Below are 19,640 nucleotides of genomic sequence, written 5' to 3'. Positions count from 1 at the left end.
AACATCTTAAATTCCTCTTCACTTTGGTCCTTGTGAACCTGGCCCTTCTGCTGGGTTCCATCATGGATTCTTAGATTAGTAGGACATTCCGTGGTCATCTTATTTTCCAGGGACCCCCCAAAAAAATGGATTGTCCTAAGCAGACAACGTCCTCTAAATCCTTCAGACCCCCTCCTAACGCTTTTAATGAAAAGCAGAAACAATACGTCTCCAGTACAATAAGAATTATCAAGCGAATGATTAGATAGAAAATCTATAAAGTATCTTCATTTTCTCCCTCAGCATGTGTCAGCGTGAGAGGAATCCGTGTGGCCTGTTAACTACAGCAAATTAAATTGTACTTTATCCAGGGATGTGAATAGTTAGGTGGAGATATTACAAATACATGATCTAATATTATCCCTGTGTTGTGAGCCGGTACCTGCTGTGAACATGTCACTCCTAATAGAAAATGTTGTAAAGTCTCATTAGCGCCGAGCGCCGGCTTTATAAGCATAGCAAATCTACTGTCAGCAGAGCGGCGGATCTCATCCCTCGCCGAATCACTCCGCACAATGGAGCCGCTAAATCATACGCCAAATAAAGAGAGAAAACAAATACAATGCTAATAGGCCGGGGGTCTACAACACAGCGTAATTCACTTGTCCGACTTCACCAGGTCCACGACCCTCCGTGGTTATTTCATATCAAGACGGCATCATTATAGGTCCCATTGAGCTTCTCAAGTGGTGGCCAGATGTCCTTTATTGCAAGTGAGAAAGTGATGTATCTCTAGTAAAGAATACAATAAATCAAAGTATTGTATATATAGTAACAGTTACAGTCTGTTCTCTAGTATTGGATTTATTTTTATTACCCTATGGGCATTTGCCTTGTAAGTTACGAAATTGAAGCTCAGATGTCGCTGACAAAAACATCAGAATAGGTCTAAGGACCATAATGGACATCCGTATGCGTTAGAGCTTCTCTTCTCCCCATAGATGTGGTGATATATGTCCTAAAAATATAATAATATTATATATATCTTCACACAGTCTTTTCAGTGCTATTGGTTTAATATTACTTCCCTATGGGCATTTGCCCCAAAGGTTAATAAACTGAAGCTCAGATATCCTAGGCACAAAAAAATCTCAACATGTCCATATGAATTGTAATTCCTTTTCCTCTTCATCAATATGAATGGAAATGGAGTAGTGATATATTGGCATTGGTGTCTATTATTATTACCCAATGGGCATGGGCCTTAAAATTTAAGAAATAGTCAAAAATTCACACCAGCTCTATAACCCATGAGACATCCATATGGGTTGTTACTTCTCTTCTTCGTCATTGATAAGTAGGTATATGTTTGACGCCATATTGGTTGTTATTATTGTTACCCAATGGGCATTGGCCTTAAAATTTAAGAAATAGTCAAAAATTCACACCAGCTCTATAACCCATGGGACATCCATACGGGCTGTCACTTCTCTTCTTCGTCATTGATAAGTAGGTATATGTTTGACGCCATATTGGTTGTTATTATTATTACCCTATGGGCATTTGCCCCAAATAGTTAAGAGATTGAATCTCAGATGTTCGAGCCAAAAAATCACAACAGCTTTAGGAACCATATTGAGACATCTGGATAGGTATTATTGCACCCTATGGGCATTTGCCTAGCAAGTTAAGAAACTGAAGATCAGATGTTCAAGGAATCTCTAGGAACCATATGGAGACGTCCATATGGATTGTCACTTCTCTTATCCCTCAATAATGTGACAGGAAATGGATAATGATAAATCTTAAGTGCCAAACTGCTAAAGATGCAATAAATCAAAGTTTTATACATATTAAGAGAACCTGTCCTATAGTATTGGTTATTGCTAGGATTGAGCCGATCTTGAGATTTCAAGATCGATTTTAAATTCCGATTTCCGATCATTTTACAGCTGATCGCAATCGTGAAATTTGCTCGATCGCCGATCGGAATCCGATCTTTTCCGATCCCGATCCTCAACCCTAATCAATGCTTCTCTATGGGAAAAGTCACTTTTAGGGTTGAGCCGATCTTGAGATAACCTCCGATCTCGATCCCGCTGGAAAAGATCGGGTCGGAATTCCGATCGTGAAATTTACTCGATTGCCGATCGGAATCCGATCTTTTCCAATCCCTATCGCTTAACCTTAATTATTACCCTATGGCTCCAAAATGTAAGATGCTGAAACAAAAAAATAACAGCTCTAGGAACCGTACTCGGATATCCATATGGGTCATCTCTTCTTCCATATGTGGCTGTTTACGTGAAAAGGGCCCAGATCGTCGATACTAATTATAGAGAAAATAGTCCAAAACATTTGGGTAAAAAAAATCACAATTTTGTTTTATGCAAAAATTTTATTTAAAAATATGTCAAGTTTACAAATTTGTTGAGACTTTTAAGAATTTGTACACTTTTGGTGCAGATTTCGTTAGAATTAAAGTGACAAATTAAATCGACGATCTGGGCCCTTTTCACGTAAACAGCCACATATAGATGTGATGGTAAATAGAGTAATGATATATATTTGGCACCAAACTTCTTGATATGCCATAAATCAGAATATAGTAGTATAAGTAGGAACCATATTGGGACATCCATATGGGCTGACACTTCTCTTCTCCTTCATGTGGGCAGCACTCCATTCCCATGAACCATTTTCTCCATAAATGGGACCCCTACTTATGAGACATTTTTCACGTATCTTACGAAACCTGGTCTTCCTTTGAAATTGGCTAGCGCTTCTCCAGAAAAGAGGAGAAACAAGCCTTGCCAATTTTACAACGGGGATAGTAAGCTGACTTGAATTGCTCAAAGATGCTTGGCCTGGAGATGGCACGGCAACTTGTGGCCAAGATATATCACTGGAATTACAGAATGCTTCACATTTCCCTAATCCAAGATTCTTTGAAGTGGAATGGGAGCCGAACGTTTCCCAGAAGTGGAAAAAATTTCAGGGTCCTCCTTGGTAATAAGTTTGGGAATCACCGCCTTAAGGACCTATTTCTGTTTTTACATTTCTTGTCGAGGATGGGAATGTATCCCAGCAAAGGAAAGAAACAAAACCTTTGACAAATGAAAACTTCTCCAACTTTCCTCCTACTGTGATCCGTTCCTGTTTTTAGCAAGAAATATGAGGACAGGACACTTTCACACAGCATATTTTCGGTTCTTGTTCTAAGTATGTAGAAGAAAGTGAAATATGAAAGGAGATATAACATTAGAACTTTATTTTCTCTTTCCCTTAAGCTAAATCATTCCGACAGCAGCAATGTGAAGCGAGGAACGGTTATCAAACTGATGCAAAGGGTGTGAAGACATTTGTTGAGTGGGTTCCGAAATATGCAGGGATTCAGCCTGGAGACGTCTGCAAGCTCATATGTCAGGCTAAAGGAACTGGATATTATGTTGTCTTCTCGCAAAAGGTAAATACATAACAGTATTATAGTATAAAGGTAAAACCCAGAGAGACATCTCCGGTATAAATCAGCCACTTTCCAACCTTCTCAAGGGTCAGCCACCATTTGCGTCCTGGAAAGATTCATATCAATTATTGATAGCGTTATAAAAAATACTTGGAAAAAGTTGTACGTCATATACATATGAAGATCTCGTCGATCTAAGACAGCGCCTGGTCCAATGCTTGAGATCTATGAGGCCTATGTCATCCACCAGTTACGTGATAGAGCTGAAAACCCAACATAGACGCCTAATGTTGTCCCTGGGTGGAGTTATCCGCTTTGGTCTCCACTTATGCCGTTGTCAACTTGACATCAATCATGATCCACCACATTTTCCAGTTCTTCAACCTATCAAGTTCGCTCAACAAATTTATTTACCAGTATATGGCAGATCAACTTGGAGGGATCCATTAAGTCATGGATAGTGATATAAAGTTGGTTTGAAGGTGGCCCATTCAGGTTTGATATTCAACTCTTAAGGTTTTGTCCGAGAAATATCTATTATTGAAAGATGTTTTTGCCCCCCTAGGTGACCGATGGCACTGAATGTAGACCGTACAGTAATTCTGTATGTGTAAAAGGGAAATGTGTCCGTACCGGTTGCGATGGCATTATAGGATCCAAGCTTCAGTTTGACAAATGTGGAATTTGTGGAGGAGACAACTCCAGCTGCACTAAAGTCATGGGAACCTTCACCACTAAAAGGTATTTGTTATATATGAGGTATAGTCATTTTCTACAGAACTCGGCAAAACATTCCATAAGTTGATTTTTGGAGAAGTTCATAGAGTATTCTTGTGATCTGCTTTAGATAACTTACATATGTTCTCAGGTTATAGACTGGGAATAGCGCATAACACATTGTATATCCTTTGTCTAGGGGTTCCTTTAACTTTGTACACAGTCCGTGGTCAAATGGCTTCTCTTCTTGACCAATCCACTATCATACTATGGGAAGTATTGACACTAGTAGACTACAAAAAGACTCCCTATTAGACTCCTAATTACATTAGAAGGTTCTGGATTTACTGGAGTAGAAGATCCAGTAGTACTGATCCAGAATAAGGAAAATAATTGTATTATTACGGTCAACACTTTTCCCAAAAGTGAGTTGTACAGCTAGGTAGCATAAAGTTCACTTTGTAGTGCACAGAGGACCAGAGATTAACCCAAAAGGTGTGTACCTTAATACATTTTGTGTTTCTAACTCCAACATGCAGAAGATCAAGAATGAGTGTGAAATGCCAGACTTCATAAATTTGCCCTAGTATATGTTTAAAGAGTCACTTTACCTTCAATCTCTTGTTCAATTTGACATGCAGCTCCCAAGGTACACATACTATGCTTTAGGTATCTCATGCATGGGTCCTCAGAATAAAACGTTCATGAGACACCTTCGATGTCCTACATTTCCCTTAACAACTGTACTGCAACCTATATTTCTCTATACCACATCGGACTGAAGGTCCTTGAGTCCACCAGATGATTCTGGAGTCCACCCTCCAACAACACTAAAAAATAGACAACAGTGTCCTTCAGATTTGGCTGCCTTCTACTGGATCATTATTGTGTTAGGGCCTGGGCCCATCGGAGGATCCTCTGGTAGTCTGGTAGACCAGTCTGACATTGTCCATACCCAGTGGCATAACTAGAAATGGCAGGGCCCCGTGGCAAACTTTTGAAATGGTGTCCCCCCCCCCCCCCCGACCGACGCCGAAGACCTCGACCGACCCCCTCCTACGCATTCCTGCGCGCTCTATTATGCCCCATAGAAGTCCCTGCACACAGTATTATCCCCCATAGTGGCCCCTGCACACAGTATTATCCCCCATAGTGGCCCCTGCACACAGTATTATGCCCCACTGTTGACACTCATAAACAATTATTATACTCTGGGGTCTATTCAGACCCCAGAGTATAATAATCGGAGACCCAGAAAAACATTAAAAAAAACTCTGTTATTCACCTATCTCCCGGCTCCTACGATGTCGGCCTCCGAAGTAGTCCGTCTTCAATGACGTCAGACGTCACATGACCCAGGACGCAGGCCGGGGTCATGAGACGTCAGACTACTAGGCCGAAGCCTGCCCGGATCGTGGAGAGATAAGTAACAGTTTTTTTTATGTTTCTTACCTTTACCGGGCCGCCGATCATTATACTCGGGGGTCCGAAAAGACCCCCGAGTATAATGATAGCAGCGGTAGCGGTTGTCACCGGCCCCCTAATGTCCCGGGCCCTGTGGTAGCTGCCTCTGCTGCTACAGCGGTAGTGACGCCACTGCTCATACCTGATGTAAGGATGAATAAACGGTAAAGTGAATCTTTAATCCAGCAGTTTAGGCTCAAGATAGACTGGGTAAATAGACCGATCTCAGACTTAGGCCCGTTTTAGAAGACTGTGTTTTGTCTGTGAAATATGGTCTGAAAGTCATCTGCACTTCACAGAGTAGGGAACCGGACATAACAGTAGTTTCAGGAAAGCAGGGACTCCTGGTATCATAGATGATGTTGATACTTGGAGTCCTGGTCTCTTCTCAGTGTTTGGTTTGGGAAATGTGGCCAACGTAGGATCTGTAATTCTCAGACCAGACACAGCCATCTCAAACCAGCCTTAGACCCTGTAGGATCATTTCCATTTCTCCTATACATTGAGCAACCCTTTCCAACTTCCATCACAGTCCTATCCATGAGTCAATGACACTGGTATGTTAGGTGTGCATTAGGTATGGTGTCCACCTCCACAACGGAGAACGACTTTATCGAAATTGCTAGCTTGTAGCATTTAGGAATAGCTCGGCTTTCCAATGAAGTACAAATATCCCCAATTCCTTGACTATAAGGCTTTTTCGGTCTTTCTTGAACACTCAGCACTATGCTAATAGACATCTTCACATCACATTGCTCCGAGACTGCAAAGGTTGGCTTTAATCTAATGTGTTCTGCCCATCGACCCCACTCAATGCAGTGGAGCTAAACAGAAGATATTAAAATAAACTTAGAAAGATACTTTATACGGGAAACTTAATCTGCAGAGCATCTCCCTTCACTCAACTATGAAAGACGCTGAATTTGCCGGGGCCTTTCTTCCTCCAGATACTGATGGAAGACCGAGCACTTCTAATGTAAAAAAAAATACAATTCGAAAGTGAATGAAAAGTGAATTTCTTAGCCTGCAAATTGGCCTTTACGGCACGCGCCGCTAACACTATGCGCTTGTATAAATGACTTTGGATCACAATCTATCCCAGTTTAGAGAGTCATTTAAATGTAACAGAACTCAGCTCGATAAAGCGGTGTAATTACGTATGACTTATCCGCAGCCTCAAAACCCTTGATACCAAGAATCTAAGACGATAACATTTATGAAGATGTTTTGTAACGTCTTCCCAATACGTGACAGCATGGACCCACTCTGCATTTCAATGGAAATTCTCTTCTTATAGCAGAACACAAAAAAAAAATGATTGAGATCCCGAGGCAACAGTTTGACATCTCCTTTAGTTACTCACCATGGCGCAAATGGAGAAAACCCCATTGTGGTGCACCCTTGGACAGAAGCACCACTTCATCCACCAGTAGACCCAATTCCTAGGGACATAAGTGGGTGCTAGTCATACGTTAGGGGGTCTATAAGCTGTCTCTTCCCAATATTTGGAGCCCAATACTATAAACAATAGATTATAGTTGGGGGTTTGGTACAGATTTTGCCAGGAGCTTCATGTTCTTGATGCCCATTAGTAAAAAAGGGACTAATCATGGCTATACCACCCTCTCCAAGGGCACAAACCCACGGCATGGTCTGTCCCCATGCTATAAACATCCATACTTACTTGACTAACTACCATTACTGTTTCTTCTCACCACCACCTTCTGCTTGAGATTCCTTCTTTACAATAGACCTTTCACCGCCTCCACCAACTCTTTGTACCCTTCCATAGATGCCACTCCACCAATTCGATGTAGTGCCTCCACAGTTCCCGAGCACTCATTTCTGTTATCTCTCTACTGCCAGGTTGGTGGTCCTGGGATGGGGCAGACAACGCCAACAAACCACCCACCTGACAGCAGAAAGCAAAGCTATGCTGAAAATAATAGAGAGAATTGCTCAGAAAAGGTGGGGATTGAAGAAAAAAATTCAACTGCCCCATTATCAGAGATGCAGCCCCTATCCTAGGATGTGAGTGAGAGTTAGAGGAGGTGGTGAAAGGTAGGAGGTAGACATATATATCACATATCTAGGTCCTGCTTCTAGGATCTGCGTCTATATCCTTAATAGAGGTCTCGTCGGCCCTTTCACTCCAGCTCTTCCTTTTTCTTTCTATGAGAGTTTCGAAACAACAGACTAAGCAAAGGTGTGACAAAATGTCTGAGATGTGACAACTCCTTTAACCATCCAGAAGTCATATTAGAGATATTATGTCCAATTCCAGATTTGCCTAGATGTGCACATGAGGTCGTTCAGAACCGTTCTCACAGACCTCATATACATTACTGAATTATGGATTTGCACTATATATACTGTATATACTAGAGTATAAGCCCAATTTTTCAGCACAATTTTTGAGCTGAAAAAGCCCCGCTCGGCTTATACTCGAGTCAGCAAAAAAAAACCCATTTTTTATATTTTTATTTATTTTTTAGGCGGAAGGGGGGTCTATGACCAACCGCAATATCAATGTATAGAATCTCCCATAAAATAGTGAAATAAAAAAAGAAGCTTTAAAAAAAAAAATAAAGTAAATAAAAGTTGTAAATCCCATCTTTCCCTAGAATACATATAAAAGTAGAAAATGACTGTGACACACATACACATTAGGTATCCCTGTGTCTGACAGTGCCCGGTCTACTGAATATAGGGGATCTGCAGTGCTCCTGTTCCGTTGGGAAGGGGTTAATAGGAGCACTGCAGATCCCCTATATTCAGCCAGGCTGAATTCCAAGTGGGGGAAAAAAAAACCCAGTCCTCAAGCTCAGGGAAGGGGCAGACAGACAACCAAAACACCCCCTCCCCTTCCCCTGCACCCAGCATCTACTGCACCCAAAAACTCCGACCATTATAATTTTTTAAATTTTCCAGTAGCTGCTGCATTTCCCCCCTCGGCTTATACTCGAGTCAATAAGTTTTCCCAGTTTTTTGTCGTAAAATTAGGGGCCTCAGCTTATATTCGGGTCGGCTTATACTCGAGTATATACGGTATCTATTCCATCATATGCAAGGAATGAAATTGGCTTACAATGCCAAATATAATCTGTTTATAGGTGGGGGGGGGGGGGGGGTTGTGCGGGTGAAAAACAGACATGGTTCCCTAATCCTGTACAACCCCATTAGAGCTGTAGAATAATTCACCCATTGTATTCTATGACATGAAAAACATGAAAGTTGTCAGTCAGGATGGGCTATTTTTTATTATTATAATGTATAGAATATGTTGGATTGTTTCCTATGTATTATAAGTATTATATCATTATGATATATTATATCATTCCATTCCCTTATAATACATTTAGACCTTGGCAGCGCAGACCCTGAGCACAGTTTACAGTATTGTAGCTTTGTAGCCTTGAGTTAATCAGTTCTTGGCCTTAAGTAACTGGCCTTGCTGAGAATTATTACCCAATCCACGTGATTGATTGAAGGTTACATACACGAGAAGACAGCGAAAACAAATGGACATTCGCTTTAAATCTAAAACAAAGACGTCAACTAAATGACTTGGCTCTACCTTGGCTCACACTGAGGCTTTGTTAATCAATTACATTTTTATTTGGCTTTAACACCACCCACCTGGCATTATCCTGTAAAGGATTAAGCACACAATAAGGGGGAAGCAGGAGTTCTTTAATTAAAGAAGTTTTCTGGGCCCCGAGGCAAATGCCCTACTGATCTGTCCCCAGGATAGGTCATCAGTATCTGACTCGTGGGGATCCAAAACCAGGACTCCACATAGATTAGCTGTTCCTATTGCCTCCTAGCTTTGGAAGCTATACAGGGTCACAGCCGGAAATAGAAGTCACCATCCACTGTCTAACACCGTGAAAAAATACTGAAGCTTTGTCCCTATTTACTTAAAAAGGAGCAGAGCTGCAGTACTGGTCGGCCATCAGTAGTGCACCAATCATATACTGACCTATAATGTGGATATGGTAGGTCGTGAGTATGAAAATTGGTCCTATACGCATACATACTCGGCTTGGTTAAGCATGTGTGTTCTTGATCATGGAAGACACCTCTAGTGGCAGCTTACCATATCTCCTCTGAGAATGAAAGGATAGGGAGTTTGGAAATTCAACAAGGCCAATCATTTTTCATAGCCGGAATATCCACCTTTGGTTTGGCCAACCTTAGTCTAATGTAAGTGCATGGGACTGCAACTCTACACCTACTACTTGTATCTCCTCGTGGCTCTTTCCACGACAGTAGCTTCCATTGTTAGTAGGTAACCGGAGCACCTGTTGTAGAGTCCAGGTGTCGGGCCCCCAATGGTTAGATACTGATGACCTATCCAGTTGGGTTGGCAAACCACTTTAACCCTGGTTCAATCTTATAAGATAGAAGTTGTCTATTGTAACCAATATCATTAGAGATGAGCGAGTAGTACTTGATCGAGTAGGTATTCGATCGAATACTACGGTATTCGAAATACTTGTACTCGATCGAGTACCACTCGCTGTTCCAATGTAAAAATTCGATGCAGAACCAGCATTGATTGGCTGAATGCTATACAGTCGGCCAATCAACGCTGGTTCTTCTCCTACCTTTAGAAGTCTTCTCCGTGCAGCTTCCCCGCGGCGTCTTCCGGCTCTTCATTCACTCTGCCAGGTATCGGGCCTGGGCAGAGCCGACTGCACATGTCCGCTTGTAGTGCAAGCATGCACAGTCGTCTCTGCCCAGGCCTGATGCCTGGCAGAGTGAATGAAGAGCCGGAAGACGCCGCAGGGACGCTGCAAGGAGAAGACTTCTCGGAGGATCCAGCCCGACTCTCACTCGTGGACTTGGTAAGTATAACTTGATCGAACATTGCCTACCCCTGAAACGAGCATTTCCCCCCATAGACTATAATAGGGTTCGATATTCGATATTGAAGGCTACTCGAAACGAATATCGAACCTCGAACATTTTACTGTTCACTCATCTCTAAATATCATACCAGATCTACTTTTTTAGAGACCCTTTGGAATGAAGAAGCAATAGAAATGGTGGTTATAGGAAAGTAAATCTCCTCCTCCTGTGCATATATAAAATGGCGCACGTATCCAGTATTCACGTTGCGCAACCCTCATCTATATGGTCTACTTTGCGTCACAGGAGATGTGAAGTCCATACATCAATAGCCTATTCGTAAGATGAAAAATAATTTGCACATTCATTGATGGCAAGTAGAATATATTGTAGACTATTTTGGGAAAATCTTGAACTGGTGGAAATGTAATTAAAGCTATTGGCTTCCATTGAGCAAGGGAAATGCTGTTTTTAAGGCACCGTGCCCAAAAATACTTCTTGCTTCAAACATTTGGCTGCTGTGATATGGAAGAAAAAATATGTTATTTTCAGGCTAGAAACACAAGCGCCAGGCGAGGATTTACACTTCGTGCCACCTTAGGTCATTCTTTTCTGTACCTTCCCATGAGTTAAAGGAACATTGTATTGTCTCTAGTACAGGGCCTGAGGGGGCAGAGCATGACATATGGATTGCAGCGCCCTCTATGGGCCTGTACTAAGCTTATTAGTATCTACTGGAGTGTCACTATCGTATTAGCTCTAGGAGGTTATCCATGAAGATAAAGAGGTTTCCCAGAAACATAACCATTAGAGATGAGCGAGTAGTACTCAATCGAGTAGGTATTCGATCGGATACTACGGTATTCGAACTACTCGATCGAGTACCACTCGCTATTCGAATGGAAAAGTTTGATGCAGAACCAGCATTGATTGGCCGAATGCTATACAGATGGCCAATCAACGCTGGTTCTTCTCCTACCTTTAGAAGTCTTCTCCGTGCAGCTTCCCCGCGGCGTCTTCCGGCTCTTCATTCACTCTGCCAGGCATCGGGCCTGGGCAGAGCCGACTGCGCATGTCCGCTTGTAGTGCCCAATCTCTGCCCAGGCCCAATGCCTGGCAGAGTGATTTCAGAGCCGGAAGATGCCGTGGGGACGCTGCTCGGAGAAGACTTCTCAGAGGATCCAGCCCGACCCTCACTCGTGGACTTGGTAAGTATAATGTGATCGAACGTTGCCTACCCCTGAAACGAGCATTCCCCCCCCCCCATAGACTATAATAGAGTTCGATATTCGATTAGAGTAGTCGAATATTGAGGGGCTACTCGAAACGAATATCGAACCTTCTTAGTATGACTAGTGAGACTAGCACTTGGGGCACATACCACCCCACCCTCAGTCTGCTCAGTATGGTGTCTATTACTCTTGCACTCTTGGGTATTCCGATGTAAACTTTTCCATCTGTGTGAAGAGGTCTATCATCCTTCATTCATTGTTGTCCTTGTCAGCAGAAGTAAATTCTGGCATGTTACCATCTTTTCTATTAGCTTTGTAATTTCCCAATAGTAGAGCTGTGTATTTTGAGATAAGATTATTCAGGTTTTACTCCGGATTTGTACTTGGACTGACACAGCAGATGCCAGCGAGTAGGTGCCTTAGACCTTCAAGTAATAAACCAAGATGAAGTTAATACTGTATTAAAGTGCATTGTGCTTCCCTCTTCCACGTCAATCACAAGATTTTAATGAGAAAAGAATCTGAGACGTAGGACTAGAGTCGAGTTAGGGGAAGTAAAATAGATACTTGTGTAATCCTGAAGGGATTATCATCTACTAAAACCCAACTTCACATTCAACACTGTCAGCAATTGTACGTCCGCAATACAAAATAAGGGGAAATTTTAAGTTTACGAATAACTTTTTTATTGAATTAACTAACCACGTAAAAGTTTCCCACCACGAATGGGGGAAGTTTCATGACGTGTTATTTCCAGGCAGTGAAGCTCCTGGGTCAATACTAAAATCAGAGACCCCAAAGTATTGTTTATAAAACTGGTCTCCGTATTTGGAAGTGACAACTTATAGGCCTCCTAAGTGACCGAGTGCATTCCTTCAAGTTATATCCCTGGTTCCCAAGCACTTTTTGCAGGTGAAGAGTACAGAAGCTGGGAATACCATAAACTGGGTTGTCGATAAAGTTGGGTGATTTCTACTCATCAGTGGTCATCAGTGAAGGGAATGCCACTGACGTAGGTGACCCTACCATGAGGAGTTAGCACCACCCAATACCGTAGTTGGTGTGCAACCTCTGCAGATCAGTTGTCATAACTGAAGGTGATGCAATTGGAGTCGGTGGCCTTGGCATTCGAAGCTTGCACCAACACCTATACCATACCTGACTTGGTGCCTGATCTAATGAAAGTATTATATGAAAGCGACAAAAACGCAGGTGCGATAACATAGGAAGGTACACCACGCTTAAAGGGTAGTAGCAATTTTGATAATCCTATTAGGATCTCATTACACTCTGAAAGTCAGACCTTTATCAAACATCCGATTCCCATTAGAGGCCAAGCCTGGAGATGAATGATTGTACTCTCCACATTCCTGGCGTGGTGGAGGTCGCCATTCCATAACACTGCACACCGACTCTACATCTTCCAAGTCCAGTAATCCAATGTTTGGGTTGTTGAACAGGTTACCTAAGAAAACATTATCGCAAGTACATACTAACCTCTGAGTGTCAAGTACATTTTGATGGCTGCACAGGATATGACTACAATCCCTTCATTCATCTATGTTATTTAGGCAACTGCCTAGGTGTGTTACCTGGATACTGTATGGTTCACCAATGGGGGCATCAATAGAAGGTTTTATGTAGAGCCCCTCTTAAGCAAAGGCTAGTCATAACCATAAGCAGCCAATTCTTCCAGTTTTTTCACCTCCTACTATCAGTACCATTAGAGTTTGGTTAAACTGTAACCCTGGTTGCTTGTGACTCTGGACCATTAGCCGTGATTTTGGATATTTCATACCAGGACTGAGACTGCACTACAATATCCAGAACAAGTGCTATATGTACGGTGTCTGATTTGTACAAACTTATATACACAATGATAAGATTGAACACTTGCTCGTGTTACATTGCCCTTTCAAAGATTTGATGGGTCATAGTGCCAAGAGTCAAGTCAGACCTCTACTTGTCTAATAGTGATGGTCAGTCCTAAAGATAAGTCATCAAGAACTTTGCCTTTAATGGGCATCAGTGTATTTTCAGCTGAGGTCCAACTTCCAGGAAAACAAAGGGGTCATGACTGGAGATGAGCGAGTAGTATTCGATCGAGTAGATATTCGATCGAATACTATGGTATTCAAAATACTCGTACTCAATCGAGTACCACTCGCTATTCGAATGGAAAAGTTCGATGCAGAACCAGCATTGATTGGCCGAATGCTATACAGTCAGCCAATCAACGCTGGTTCTTCTCCTACCTTTAGAAGTCTTCTCCGTGCAGCTTCCCCGCGGCGCCTTCCGGCTATGAATTCACTCTGCCAGGCATCGGGCCTGGGCAGAGCCGACTGTGCATGTCCGCTTGTAGTGCGGGCATGCGCAGTCGGCTCTGCCTAGGCCCGATGCCTGGCATAATGAATGAAGAGCCGGAAGACGCCGCGGGGACGCTGCGCAGAGAAGACTTTTCAGAGGATCCAGCCCAACCCTCACTCGTGGACTTCGTAAGTATAATTTGATCGAACGTTGCCTACCCCTGAAACGAGCATTTTCCCCCCATAGAGTATAATAGGATTCGATATTCGATTCGAGTAGTCGAATATTGAGGGGCTATTCTAAACGAATATCGAACCTTGAACATTTTACTGTTCGCTTTTACTGTTCGCTGTGCTGCTCTCTTTCATAAAGAGATCCGCATCCACTTTTCCGGTAGTGACATCACGTCCTCTAGTCACACGGCCGTTCTACAACTCATTCATTTCACCAGTGGATTTGATGTCACGGTCTGAGAAGAGAAAGTGGAACTTTTTTTGGAAAGAAAGCAGCCATGTTTTCTAATCCTGGATAGAGCCTTCAATGTTTTTCCTAGTAAAGTAGCCCATACTGGTCAACCTTTCCAGAATGGTCTGGGAGGCTTTGTAAAAATAGGGGTGACATACTCCTAGACGAGAAGGCAGATTTCCCCAGCCCCTTATTTTATATATGGCTTGGGCACCTTATGGAAAAGGGGCACATTTCATGCCCATGTCACAAGACAGTGGCATTGGCCATGCCCATACGGGTGACAACATCCCTTTATATTAAGTCGCCTGCACTAGTCTCCCGGATGTTCCTTCACAACTGTAGACAAGTATGCAGTTGACTATTCCTCATACTGGAGCTCGGCCCCACTCCTGTAAAAGTCAATGCTCACATGGCTCATACCATTTTAGATCCAGGGCCGTATTTTATTGACTATTGCACCATCCACCCTATAAAACTAATTTGCGGGGTTTTGTTATTCACATCTGCTCCATATTAACTCCAAAACCCACATTGGAAATCGAATGCTAAAGAAAAGATTTATGACTTCGAAAAACCTCAAACATATATCTAAAATTGGAAAGAAGCAGATCTATAATTTAGAAGTTGTCCTTACTATAAAATTCAAAGCCTCCTGCTAAAAGCATTCCTTTTATACCAAAAGCTTTCATACGTTAAGTCAGCCACTCGATAAAATCTCCAAGATGGCAATTCTACACTGCGGCCCATATGCTAAAAGCTGCAATGTGGATGCCTTGTAAGCACTCCTACCCTTCTGTACATCTCGCCGCCAGTCGTGAAGAAATTCAAGCGATATTCTGCAAGTGACAGCAGATTATCTCATCCAGAAAGGGAACGCCGAACATTTTCTTGTTAGACTGGAATTGAGCTAAACAGCAGAATTCTCCGCAGGAAGTTAATGTGTCTTAAAAAAATATGAGGCCAACGAATCATTTTTATCAAACAAGTCTCCGGGGGAAGAAATTGTGATTGTTTTCTTTGGTTGATATATTGTGCTCCGAGGCGCCGGAGTTGTTTTTTGTGTATTTGGGTATTTACTGATGTGCCCAGTGTTCACTCAGTTCACTCAGCTAGAATTTGGTTAAGGGCTTCAATTTCTTGTGAATGCAAATTAATAGAACAGGCTTATGAAAGGCCTGCAATGCTCAACGCAACCTCTAGGTGGCTCCGCATAGACACACATAGCATATCACTTTGTGACACAGTATCGCAAAACCATATTCTCTTAAAAAGCTGGTCATCCCGTGACACAGATACCTATTTTGAAGAGCTGAAAGGAAAGATCACATCTGTATAGGCTAGAATATTTTGCCTTGCATGAGGGACTTGCCTTGCAGTATGGGACTTGAGTTATTGCTGTTCATAGAAAGTTAGGTTAAGATGGTAGGACTACAACTGTGGTGTAACCAGAAGGAATGTATTACGCAACTTCAGAAATAGAAGGGTTAATAACTTATTTTTGTTAATTATGAAGAAAAGAGAAATGTAAGACCCATCAATATTTGGTGTGACTTTTGCTCCTTGGAGAAGTGATGATATGGCCCTCATAGATATAGCACTGATCTCATCATTATCCAGTCTGTCTGGGATGAGATTAACAGACAGACGGATTGGACAAGCCTACATCCACAGAAGATCTGTGCTTAGTTCTCCAAGATGGCGGGAACAACCTCCCTGCCGAGCTCTTCCAAAGCTGTCTGCAAGTACCGAGAAGAACTGATGGAAGGCAAAGGGCAAAGGTCACACCGAATGTTGATGGGTTTTATATTTCTCTTTTCTTCATTTTGTGACTTGCCAAAAATAAACTATTAACCCTTCTGTTTCTGAAAAATAGATCTATTTCTACTTATTCTGTTGTTATAGAGTAAGGACACCTATAGAGGGCGGAATAGCGGTAAAGCTCTATTGAACTCCATTTTAATGGTCCTTAATAGAGATGAGCGAGTAGTGTTCGATCGAATAGGTGTTCGATCGAATACTACGGTATTCAAAATACTCGTACTCGATCGAACACTACTAGCTGTTCGAAGTTTAAGGTTCGATGCAGAACCAGCGTTGATTGGCAGAATGCTATACATTCTGCCAATCAACGCTGGTTTTTCTCTTACCTTTCTGAAGTCTTCTCCGCGCTGCATCCCCGCGTCTTCTTCCGGGTGGAATTCACTCTGCCTAGGCTAGATGCCTAGGCAGAGTGAATTCCAGCCGGAAGAGGATGCAGGGACCCTGCGCCGGGAGAAGACTTCAAGCAGAATCCAGCCCGACCCTCACTCGTGGACTTGGTAAGTATGATTTTATCGAATGTTGCCTACCCCTGAAACGAGCATTTCCCCCCATAGACTATAATGGGGTTCGAAATCCGTTCGAACAGTCGGACAGTGTGCGGCTGTTCGAATCGGATTTCGAACCTCGGACACTTTAGTGTTCGCTCATCTCTAGTCCTTAATGAAAACGGAGAATATGATGTTCCTCAGCCGGTGCCCAGTAATTTCTGGCTGCCTTCTATACTTTATGGTTACTTTGTATCCTCTAAATAACATGTTTATTACTCTCATTTGTTTTACAGCAAAGGCTACACGGATATTGTCAAGATTCCAGAAGGAGCAACCCATATAAAAGTGAGACAGTACAAGGCCAAAGACCAGACTAAGTTTACTGCATACCTAGCCTTAAAAAAGAAGACCGGGGAATACATCATTAATGGAAAATATATGATATCGACTTCGGAGACCATTATTGAAATGAACAGCTTTGCCCTGAACTACAGTGGCTGGAGCCATGCCGAGGATTCGTTTCACAGTATGGGGCATGCCTCGACGAAGGAAGTTTTAATTGTACAGATTCTTGCTACAGATATCAGTAGACCAATCGATGTACGTTATAGTTTCTTTGTACCCTCAAAGCAAGGGTCATCCGCCAATAGCATTAACAATAATGTGGTTCCTCAAAGTAACCAACCTCAATGGGTGACTGGACCTTGGTTATCATGCTCTAGAACATGTGACACTGGATGGCACACCAGAACTGTCCAATGCCAAGACGGACAAGGAAAATTAGCTAAAGGATGTCTACTTTCTCAAAGACCTTCAGCTTTTAAACAATGCTTGCTGAAAAAATGTTAGCCAAAGGATAGACCTCGTCTCCAACGACACAGTCTTCTTGCTGTGTAAAAGTAGCTCTAGCACGTCAAAGTTGGCTAAGGTTTGGTTCGAGCTTAACCAAAATAACTTAAGGGCTGTACACTATTTTGGCCTCCATGAAGATACTCTTTCGGACGCGGGCTCTTCGACCAACCTTAAAGGTGGAAAGGAATTCCTTAATAAACCACATTCTGTAGGTGATGGAATGGATGCTGGCTTCCTTAACGTCTTGTTTGCATCACCTACCTCTCAAGAAGACAGCCTTCAGGAACATCTGCTAAATTATACTTGTGGACGGCATGTCGTAGGTTATATTTGTGGTGTTTTTGTACATATGTGTCATTAGATGTGTCACTTTATATATCACTTGCTTCTTAAGAACGGTGATTGACCAAAGTAGATCTACAGCTACTTTTTCTCCTATTGTTCCAAATACAGCTGTGGATATTTACTGGGAAACAAAATGGAAGCTCGCTGACGGGTTGATCAGCACTGTCATTGTTAGGTTCAACTATTTTTTGCCGACAGACCAACCTTGAATGACCAATTTTCACGGTAGAAATTGTGATATTTCCAACACGTTTGTTTATGCATTAGAGCGACCTACCGAAATGTAAGGAGCAAATATACATTTCAGTCTAAACTAAAAATTCTAAGGGCATTGACATTTCAGATTCAAAATAAAAGCAGCCCAATGGGTATCTAAGTATCCGACATTCCCTTTAACGGGAAGAAGTGTTTTTCTGTGGAAAGGTTAATAGTCTGTGTAAACGTGGTAAGGAAATTTTTTAAAAAATTTTAGAAAAAGAGTCAATATGATACCAAATCTTATTAAGACAAGTATAAAGTTTCTCGATGAACCATTGACTCAAACTAGGTTAAAAGTAAACATGGTAAGGAAATTTTTAAAATTTTTTTAGAAAAAGTCAATATGATACCAAATTTTCTTAAGTCAAGTATAAGGTTTCTCCATGAACCATTGAGTCAAACTAGGTTAAAAGTCTGTAAACGTGGTAAGAAAATTTTTAAAAAATTTTAGAAAAAGAGTCAATATGATACCAAATTTTCTTAAGACAAGTATAAGGTTTCTCAATGAACCATTGACTCAAACTAGGTTAAAAGTCTGTGTAAACGTGGTAAGGAAATTTTTAAAAATTTTTTAGAAAAAGAGTCAATATGATACCAAATTTTCTTAAGACAAGTATAAGGTTTCTCAATGAACCATTGACTCAAACTAGGTTAAAAGTCTGTGTAAACGTGGTAAGGAAATTTTTAAAAAATTTTTAGAAAAAGAGTCAATATGATACCAAATTTTCTTAAGACAAGTATAAGGTTTCTCAATGAACCATTGACTCAAACTAGGTTAAAAGTCTGTGTAAACGTGGTAAGGAAATTTTAAAAAAATTTTTAGAAAAAGAGTCAATATGATACCAAATTTTCTTAAGACAAGTATAAGGTTTCTTGATGAACCATTGACTAAAACTAGGTTAAAAGTCTGTGTAAACATAGTAAGAAAATTAAAAAAAAAAAATTAGAAAAAGAGTCAATATGATACCAAATTTTCTTAAGACAAGTATAAGGTTTCTCGAACCATTGACTCAAACTAGGCTTAACTAAAATTTTGAGGGATAAGAAAGAACCTTCAATGGACGACGTGTTTCTCCATGTAATAATCTTACAAATACTACTAGGTGCTACCAGTTACTTGGAGAAGCATATGTATGGAGAACCTCAGACAGATCTGTTAATATTCTAGTCAGAATGCAAAATTTTCACATTACGACTGATTTGTCAGATTTTGTTCTATCATGCATTTCCCATGTTTGATGTGGTGCCCATTTTTTTCAATCTGGTACCTCCATTTTATCAACTTTACTCATACTAAAACTCGAACTGTAGAACTATTGGGGCTATATGGCCCATTTCCCAAAAAATTCTGTTGGCATGGTCATGTATGATCCATGTATAGGTTCTGCT

General features: G+C 41.5%; 1 protein-coding gene across 1 annotated transcript in view; it reads left to right on the top strand.

Moving 5' to 3' along the window:
• Positions 1 to 19,397, top strand: part of ADAMTS5 (ADAM metallopeptidase with thrombospondin type 1 motif 5) — a 79,293-nt gene extending 59,896 nt beyond the window's left edge. Inside the window, exons 6-8 of the mRNA XM_075263461.1 lie at positions 3,270 to 3,445; positions 4,011 to 4,186; positions 17,090 to 19,397. Coding sequence (XP_075119562.1) covers positions 3,270 to 3,445; positions 4,011 to 4,186; positions 17,090 to 17,645 — 908 coding nt within the window. The 3' untranslated portion in view covers positions 17,646 to 19,397. The remainder of the gene's footprint in view (positions 1 to 3,269; positions 3,446 to 4,010; positions 4,187 to 17,089) is intronic.
• Positions 19,398 to 19,640: the final 243 nt, after the last annotated feature.

Source organism: Leptodactylus fuscus, chromosome 2, assembly GCF_031893055.1.
Source record: "Leptodactylus fuscus isolate aLepFus1 chromosome 2, aLepFus1.hap2, whole genome shotgun sequence".
NCBI classification, from domain to species: Eukaryota; Metazoa; Chordata; class Amphibia; order Anura; family Leptodactylidae; genus Leptodactylus; species Leptodactylus fuscus.
The sequence above is the reverse complement of the archived record's forward strand: the minus strand, read 5'-3'. Positions and strand labels throughout refer to the sequence as shown.